A 9,490-nucleotide genomic window follows, 5' to 3' on the forward strand; every position below is an offset into this window, starting at 1 on the left:
GAGAAATGAAACATTTAAAGGCAAGTAGGCAGTAGGAAAAGAAAAAAGGTAATAGTGATCTATAAAATAAATAATCCATCCCCCTTTTGAGAGTTTTCATGCTCCGGCTTCAATGTGATTGAAAAAATTTTTCAGGCTTGTATTCTCTAGAATCTCAACTGTGATAAGGGTTTATTTTGTAAATAATGGAAGCAGTGACAGAATCACTTCCTTCCTATTCCTACTTCTAACCCTGTTTTATAATGTGCACACATCAACAAATGTATTTTGTGCCATTAGCCAGGCCTAGTGTTAAGATATGAGATAAGATTATCTCATTTAGCCTTCATAACAAGGCTATAAAGTAAGTACCGTATACAGGGGAGGAAACTGAAACTTGAAGAGGTCAAGTAACTTGCCCAAGATTACATCTCTAGTAGGCCTAAGAAGCAGGATTTGAACCCAGGCAGCCTGATTCCAGGGCTCACCGTTTTGATGAGTGCACCATACTTCCCGACCTATAAAGGGTAAAATACAATAAACATTCATTACAATTGGTCCATTATAAATTGTTCTTGACCTTGGGTAAATGGCAGTTTATAAGACTGAATGGGATTGGTGCAGTGGCTCACACCTGTAATCCCAGCACTTTGGGAAGCCGATCCAGAAGGATCACTTTAGCTGAGGATTTCAAAACCAGCCTGGGCGACATAGTGAGACCTTATCTTCACCAAAAATACAAAAAAGAGCCAGATGTGGTGGCATGTGCCTGTGGTGTCAGTGACTTGGGAAGCTGAGGTGGAAAGATCGCTTGAGCCCGGGAGGTCGGGCTGCAGTGAACTACGATTGGGCCACTGCACTCCAGTCTAGGTGACAGGCAAGACCACATCTCCAAAAAAAATTAAATTAATCAAGTTGTCAGTTTTGTTTTATTTTTTAATGATGGATACTTTGAGATCTATAGAAGTATTAGTTGCTATCATAAGCCTTCTACTAGTAGAGTGTTTTAAACTAAGGATGTTGGGGAAACTAATTACACACGTAACTGTCTCTCCTTTGCAATTAAGTAAAGTCTTTTTATGAAAACATTTTAATATAAATTTTTTATACTTTGCTGTTTTAATTAGCATATGATTTTTCCAACAGAAAGAAACTTCATGTGGAAAGAAATTCTCAAAAGTACTATCTCAAGACTAAAGTGCTGTTTTTTAAAACTTTACTTTTCTCCTTTTAGACTCCAGAAATAGTTTCCTCATAAAGCTGACTTCCTTTCTGGAAATGATTTTTGTTTCTAAATATGTTGAGAATCCATTCTTTTCATTTTCTCTTTCTCTCTCTCTCTCTCTCTTTCTCTCTCTCTCTCTCCACCCCCCTACTGCCTCTCTCTCCCTCTCTCTCTCCTTTTGCTTTCTTGGTAGTAGTTGAGAGAGGAAGGAGGGTAGCAGGACAGAGAGAAGAGGGAAAACAGAAAAAGAATTGTATGCCACTATGTCTGAATATATCTTCTACTTGTAGATAATTACATCCAAGTTGCCCTTTTGCCTTTTTATTTCCGTTTTTGGACACCTCTTTTTATCATCCAGCCAACTAGGATAGACAAAGCACCGCTGGTGCCCTGAGTGACAGAACTCTGGTAGGGGGCTGGCTGTAAATTGACGTGGCATGGAAATTCTCCGCTAAGTTGTAGCAGCTTGCATGTTTCTCTAAGATCAAGCCCAGCCTCCTGGAGCTGTAGCTTAATCATGGGTTCAGTGACTTTACAGAAAAATGGATAGAAAAATTCTTCAACTCCTTTCTTTGAACTCAGATGTTTTCTTTTTGGTTATCTATGGTTTAGCTGAAAACAAAATCAAAGCAGTTAAGTCTATAACTTTCTTTTTGCAGCTTAAACAACAGAATTTGCTGCTCTCCCTCCCCTTTCCTGCAATTTAATTCCTTACAGATTTTGCCATGGGGTGCGGACTTAGAAAGCTAGAAGACCCTGATGATAGCAGCCCTGGAAAAATATTTTCTACCCTGAAGAGACCGCAAGTGGAAACAAAGACAGAATTTGCTTACGAATATGTATTGCTGGATTTTACTCTACAAGGTACTTTCTGCTTCTATTTTGTTTGTTAAATGTTTCAGAGATAAGAGACTACTAGTTGTTTTTAAGTGTTGACTTATACATTTTTAAACTGTTCTTCATAATGAGATTGTATATTCAAACAATAATGCTTTGCTTCTTAATTATACTTTGTAAGATTTTTGTTTTGCTGTTTGCTTCCTTTTTTTTTTTTTTGGTAACATGGCTCATATGTACCTTCTAAAATTAGGAAAATTGCCTGGAAATACTTCTTTCGTTTTTAAATCAAATACTTATTATAGAAGGATTTATGAAAAATGCTTGATTTCCAGGACAAATAGCTACATAGCCTCAGTGAGACGGTTTGTATTGTGAAAAAGATTTGAAAATCACAAGAAGGTATTATGTAGGAAATATTACTTGCATCATATCATGGAAGAGTGTTTGCTAAGACAATTCTGAGGCTTTCAATTGTCTTAAACTCTGTGATTATGGTAGTCATTTGATATTTTTGACGAAACTAAACTGTAAGTTTTGAATATGTAGTTAAAAAAAAAAAAAGATAGCCTTCTGTAAGACACTTCCTTTACTCAGTGCCCTGTCCCCAACAGAGAAACTCTCTGTTCCAGAAAGTTGGAAACACAAATAAACAAGCCCAGATGGCAGCTCTGTGGAAGGAATCGAGGTGGCTCGATTTCACAAATACTTTGCCTCATTTCTTTTGGAAACTTTAGAGTACTGTACAACTGCATAGACAAAGCAGCTTTTAAAAAGAGCTATATCTTTAATTATGAGGTACAAAAAATGAATTTTAGGGTACCTTGCTTGCTGTTAAAGTTATCAGATATTAGTATTTAAAGTTCTTATTATAGTTATATTTTTAATTCTAATGAGCCACACATTTTATCAGTTCTCAAAAAGTTTATACTAAATTATAATGTTGAATATTATCTTAATTTTTTCCAAATTTATTGTTTACACACATTCTCCTTTTTTTTTTTTTTGTCCTTTGCTCTAGAAACAGTGCATCTTTGTGCAAGAAGCAAGAGCAGCCCATTTTTCTTTGTCAAAAATTAAGCTGGCCAGCAAACAGACTCCCTTCCAGGGACATACACAAAATCTGTACATAGACTTTTAACATGGTCACAGCCTATTTTTGTTTAAAGCTAAGGCTACCAAAGCAAAAAAATTAATATTCTTAATTTCTTAATTTTCTTTTTAATTATGAATGTTAAAAACGGATTAAGATAATGACGATTATCAGAGAAGTATCCAAACAACCGTTTGAATTTTTTGTACACTTTTTCAAAAACCTTCATTTGAGAAAATATTTGTAATGTGGTGTTATGTTCACACCACTGATTTTCCTTGTCAATTTTTTTTTAGGACTAGTTTCTGTAAATCCATAGGAGACAGACACATACTTTCCTTAATCTTGAAACACTGTCTATTCATGAATTTAGGTCAGAACCATTTTGATCTGTACTTTAGGATTCTCTGCACAATCCATCGTAGGACCATAGGGTTTAAAGTAACTTGAAAAGTTTTTCTGATTCATTTCCTTGCAATAATGTTAACATCTCAAACAAATTTGTATAAATGCAGTCATCCTTGAATCAGAAAGATCTGCAGCTTTATTCAAAAGTCATTTGGGTTTTGTTATTCTCAGAAGCCCTTCTCTCTGTGAAAGGAGTGTAATTTCTACCTTCCACTCTAGGTGCTTAGAAGAGATAACAGAGTACCACACTGTAAAAGTTTAAGTATGGGCAGAGTGTGCAAATGTTAACACATAAAGCAGGCACATACTTTAAAGCTGCACCTGGTTCCTATTTGGTACAGGCGCCTAGTCTCCCGGTGCCCCATTGCTCTCCAATTTTTCCACATGTTTTTGTTTTAGTTTTTCTTTGTTTCTGTCTCCCCATTGCCTTTGCTTCAGAAGCCAGGACTCAGCATCAGCCCAGCTCCACAAACCACCTTCCAGGTCATAGTTTCCCTGCTGCTCTTCTGTTGTCTCTGACCTCCGGCTGCCACTCCAGTGTATATAGGAGTGGGTCATGGGTGGGTTAAAACATGCCAGCCTTCTGTTTGGCACTGGTAATTCTGTCCTGGGGTTGCTGGGAGGAGTCTTGAATAGTGGCACCTCCTGCCTGTCAAAGGCCACCATGGAATGAGCAACCTTTCAGGAAATAAAACGGCCTGGTGACGGCTGTGTGTGCTCGTGATGAGCCTGTCTCTTACGTTGTTTTCCTCTGTTTTTTCCAAATAGAGGCCATGGCACAGAAAGTAGATCCAATGGGGGCAGGAGGAGGAGACCCTCTGAAAATCCACAGTGCCTTGTCCTGCATTATGGTGGTTGTAACTTTCTTGAACAACTTATTTATTTTCCACTCAATTATATATCACTTTCAAAGCTCCACCCAGAAAACAAAACAACTTACACCTCCCATTCTCTCCTTATCTCTCTGTCTCTGTCTCTCTTCCTCTCCCTTCCCCACACTTTTCTTTTTCTTTTTGGCCTTTGAATCATTATTTGCATCTCTATAGAAGAAATCACAGTGTAGACTTGAAGCATACAAAACTCTGGAGTCATAGTTTTGGGGTCCTAATCTAGGCTGAAAACTGTGGCAAATTTGTAAACATTGCTCTGTGTCAGTTTCCTCATCTATAAAATGGGTATTCTCATGGTGCTGACATCACAGAGTTGTTTTAAGGATCAAAGGAACTAGCATAAGATGATCTACTTGGAAAGGTATCTGGCACTTAGTAAGCACTTGATAAAAGTTAACTGTTATGATGCTTCCTCTGAGAATACCCTCTGTCTCCACATTCCTCCTTAAACCCAGCTCCTGCAGGATGCTTTTTGACCAACCTATTGAGGTCATTAAAATAATTCCTACATTTCCCCTCTGATACATGATGATCAAGTATTGATTACTTAATATGTTCTCTTCAAAGGTTCATACACATTTTTCTTATTCTGGCCATAAAATTATCAGTTTGTGCAACTGCAACTCGACAAATGTCTTTGGAGTAGTTCCTGATTGTGTTGCCATGCTTAGGTACTATGAAAGAAATAAAACACATAGCCCCTTCTTTCAAGAAATTTAAAGTCTCATCCAAGTAGGCTGAATTCTTCTGGAACTTTATGCCAAGTCTACCAATTGCACTAATGAGCTTTCGGTAAACTGTTTGTGATATGTTTTCTGGATTATTGTGTAGTAATGATTTCTTTCACTGTATTATGATAAAGTAACAATTCATTATTCCTGCTTATTAGTGAGAATTTGAAGTCATCTAGAGATTTCTTATAGTATATCTATTTATATGTGTTTATGAAAGCATATGATGTATGTATATGAGTGTGTTATAGGGTTTCTTAACAAAAAGTTAAAATAACTCTACAAGTGATGCAAAAGGGTTAATTTACCTCCTTGTACAATTCCAGGAAACAATCTGAATAATAACAGCCTTAAGAATTTTTAGAGCATTTATAGCTTTGTGAGTAAAAAGAGGTTCTACAATACTAAAACCCAACAGAAAATTGGATGGTAGCTTCCTTATCTGAATTTCTGGTAGAATTACATAAAATATGAGTGAAATTTTGCTAGCCTCTAGCTTGCTTGTTATTATTAGAACAAGAAATTATATTTGTCTTTCATCATCACCATTAACAGGAATAGATATATATTATACATGTACTCTGTAGAAAATGCTGATTAGCATTGGAAATATAAAAAAGAATAAGACAGTTTCAGCCCTCAAATATTTTGTATTCAACTTGGTCAAACTGGACAAGATCATGAACTCATCAAGGTTAGGAATTATATCATCTACATCTTTATACACCCTGTGTCCAGCACGATGTTTGGAATATGAGTGATGATCAATATTCTTTGTCGAATGAGTGAATGAACAAAAAATTATAATACAAGGTACATATGGAGGAAATAGTGTGCTACAACAAGTATCAAACAAAGGAGAAATCAATTTTGAATAGGATCAGTTGGACCCAGAGTTAGGACTTTAACTGACCCTTGAAGAAAGTGGCTTAAACAGAAAACGATTAAGAGGTTGGAGTAATTTCAAGGGCTAGTGAACACAGCAGTGAGCTAAAGGAGGTTTTCTAGGGAGGAAGTAGAAAGTAAGATTCTAAACTAATGGGATATGGGAAGGTTCTGGCTTAGCTAGGGAGTTAAGACCTAATTCTATGGAAGATAAATGGCAGTAAAGTCTGTTTGAACAAGTAGTTGATAGGGGCAGAAAAGTGTTTTAAGAAGATTCATGTGGAATTGCAGTGAGAAGGGATGGAGGCAAGAAGTCAAGGCCAATGATGAAGAAGATCTGTGGGTGAAGGTCAGTAATAGGGATAGGATACAAGGGGTAGATATAACAGATGTTATGAAGGAGGAACTTGGCCTGTGACTGGCTGGATATGAAGGGATGGAAAGAATGAGGAATCCAGGATGACTTCCCAGTTTTGAGCCTGAGTGACTATGGAAATAATGAGTCCTCTTACAGAAGGAGGGGCACCCCAAAGGGAGTCTGTCTGTGGTCAAAGAGCAATTTCATTGCAGTCATGTTGCATTTGAGGTGGCAGTGGAAGATCTTAGTTGAGGCAGTTATGGATGCACAGCTGACTGAAATTTCAAGAAGGGATTGAAATAGATTTTTTTTTTGAGACAGGATCTCACTCTGTCATCCAGGTTGAAGTGCAGTGACTCAGTCACAGCTCACTGTAAACATGACTTCCCAAGCTCAAGCAATCCTCCTGCCTCAGCTGCTGGAGTAGCTGAGACTACACATGTGCCACCTTGCCTGGCTTATTTTTTAATTTTTTGTAGAGATGGAGGTCGGTCTTGCTATGTTGCCCAGACTGGTCTCAAATACCAGTGTTGGTAAATGGTTAGAATCATTTAGGGAAAAAAAAGTGTGGCATTATCTACTTAGCTAAAGATATACCCAACAGAAATGAGTGTACATGTGCACCATGAGGTACTACAAGAATGTTCACAGAAGTGTTGTTTGTAATAACCCAAAAGTGTAAACAACCCAGAACTCCAAAAAACAAAAGAATGGAAAAAATAAATTGTGGTATACTCACACAACACTGCAGAAATCAGCAAATACTCTGTAAAGGGTTGGATGGTAAATATGAGGTCTCCAACACAACTACTCAACTCTGCTGTTGTAGCGTGAAAGCAGCCGTAGACAACATATAACAAAACAGACCACAGGCCACAGTCGGCCAACTCTTACCACACTGCAGTGAAAACAGAGGAACTCCAGTGACACAAGATGAATTCCACAAGCGTGATATTGAGTGAAGACAGACACACAAGTCCATGCTATGTGATTCCCTTTATATGGCTCAAACGGAAGTATAGTGTTTAGGGCTGCATTCTGGGAGTAAACTAAGAAGAAAGGCAAAAAAAGTCATTATCATGAAAATCAAGTATTGCAGAGAGGACGGGAGCATTGTGATTGGAAAGGGTAAAGGCTTCTGAAGTGCCTTATTTTCTAATTTTTGAATGGATAGTGGTTACCCTAGTGCAGGGGTCCCCAGCCCCCAGGCTGCAGACTGGTACTGGTCTGTGGCCTGTCAAGAACAGGGCCACACAGCCAGAGGTGAGCAGCAGGCCAGCGAACATTACCGCCTGATTAGCAACGGCATTAGATTCTCATAGGAGCATGTATTGTGAACTGCGTGTGCAAGGGATCTAGGTTGCACACTTCTTATGAGAATCTAACTAATGCCTGATGATCTGAAGTGGAACAATTTCATACTGAAACCATCCATTCCCCGCCCCCATTCGTAGGAAAACTGCTTTCAATGAAACCAGTCTGTGGTGCCAAAAAGGTTGGGGACCGCTGCCCTAATGTTGGTAGTCTTAAGCATGTTTTGTGTGTTTTTCTTTTGTATGTTATATTTCCACTCACCCCAACCCAAAAAATAAGTTGAAAAAAAGAAAAGACTGAATAGGAAGTGAGTAAGGGTAAGGCAAATATGGCTGAAAGACAAAATGTAAAAATACTCAGAAGGGACAGAAAACTCTGTGGTCTGTCTGGAAACTGAAAATAAAACAGAATGGTAGGAATGTAGCATATTAAGGAGATAGGAGTGAAACATAAGACTTCAGGAGTTTGGTCATAATTTGGTCCTTCATATATCTGCCTATAATAATGAACTACATAGCTCAATAGAGTTTTATTGTATTTTAAAATTGCAGTTAGGAAGAACCAAAACAGTGAGTAGATAATCACACATTGAGTAGATCATCCAAGAGAAAACACTGGAATTCCACAGAAAGTGACAAGAAATACCTAAAACAAGGAAGGAGAAGGAAGTGAGGCAGCTTGTTCGGTTGGGATCAGCTGAGGGCTGAGAGAGACTCCCCAGTATGGGGAAAGGTTAAGGGAGAGACCCTCAGTACTTCACCTTCCCACTGTGGAACCCTGCAGTTTTAACCATGGGGGAGCTCCTCAACCCTTGAGGCCCTGAAACTAACAGGGAGCTGCCAAGAGATTGTGCCACAGGACTGTCCCAGGGAGGAAGGGCATACTGGGTCCCAAACACTCCCTGAGACTTAGGCAGCTACAGCAAGGCACCATTTTAGAGCCCCATCCCCAATAGACTGAGTACTGTCCTAGATCTCAGTGATGCTAGGGCTGAGCCACAAGAGATATGCGGACTACTGCCCTGTGACTGGGGCACAAGCGACTGCATGCGGGCTACTGCAGCCAGGCCTGAGGTACAATCCAGGTGCAGGCTACTGCCAGGTGCAGGTACATGCCTCTGGGCTGAGGCCTCAATGACCACAGGCTACCATGCCCAGAGCTGAAGTGCTACCAAGGCATAGGCTATCACAGCAGAGGCCAAGGCACAAGCATCCCATGTGTTCCCCACCTGTCCAGGCTGCCACCACTGAAGGCAGCACCTCCCACCCCAGTGACAGGACAGCAGCATGGCCACTGCTGCCCCCAACCTGAGCATTCCACTGGTGGCCTGGGGAACATCCCACTCCTGCTTACCATGACTGGTGCCTGCATGTGCTATCGGAGGACTGAGGACAGCCCCTCTAGCCTAGCTTCACTCCCCTCAACATGCCAGAGCACACAGCCCAGAGGTCAGGGGATTGTTCAGCTAAGTTCACCACCACTGGCACCTGAACACTCCTTCCAGAAACCTACCCATCTGGCTGCTGCCACCATAGCTGGCACCTATCTGCATGCACCCACCTGCAGGTCTAGAGACTGGCCTACTCAGCCCACCACAGACACTGCCAACACCAGGTTGCACTGCTTGCAACCCAAAGGTTGTCCCATCACTGTCACTGCAATCACCCATGCCACACTGACTCTCCAAGGGGCCAACGACCCTCCCACCCACCCAACCCACTGCTACCACTACTGGCAAAATTAAGCTTCCTGGAAGTCCAAGAATTGGCC

General features: G+C 40.0%; 1 protein-coding gene across 1 annotated transcript in view; it reads left to right on the forward strand.

Annotated features, from left to right (window-relative positions):
* The first annotated feature begins 1,789 nt into the window (after positions 1–1,789).
* The window catches only part of RFTN2 (raftlin family member 2), a 98,038-nt gene continuing 90,337 nt past the window's right edge, over positions 1,790–9,490 (forward strand). Inside the window, exon 1 of the mRNA XM_011949979.1 lies at positions 1,790–2,068. Coding sequence (XP_011805369.1) covers positions 1,930–2,068 — 139 coding nt within the window. The 5' untranslated portion in view covers positions 1,790–1,929. The remainder of the gene's footprint in view (positions 2,069–9,490) is intronic.

This window comes from Colobus angolensis, unplaced genomic scaffold (assembly GCF_000951035.1).
Source record: "Colobus angolensis palliatus isolate OR3802 unplaced genomic scaffold, Cang.pa_1.0 Scaffold30, whole genome shotgun sequence".
In the NCBI taxonomy this organism is placed as follows: Eukaryota; Metazoa; Chordata; class Mammalia; order Primates; family Cercopithecidae; genus Colobus; species Colobus angolensis.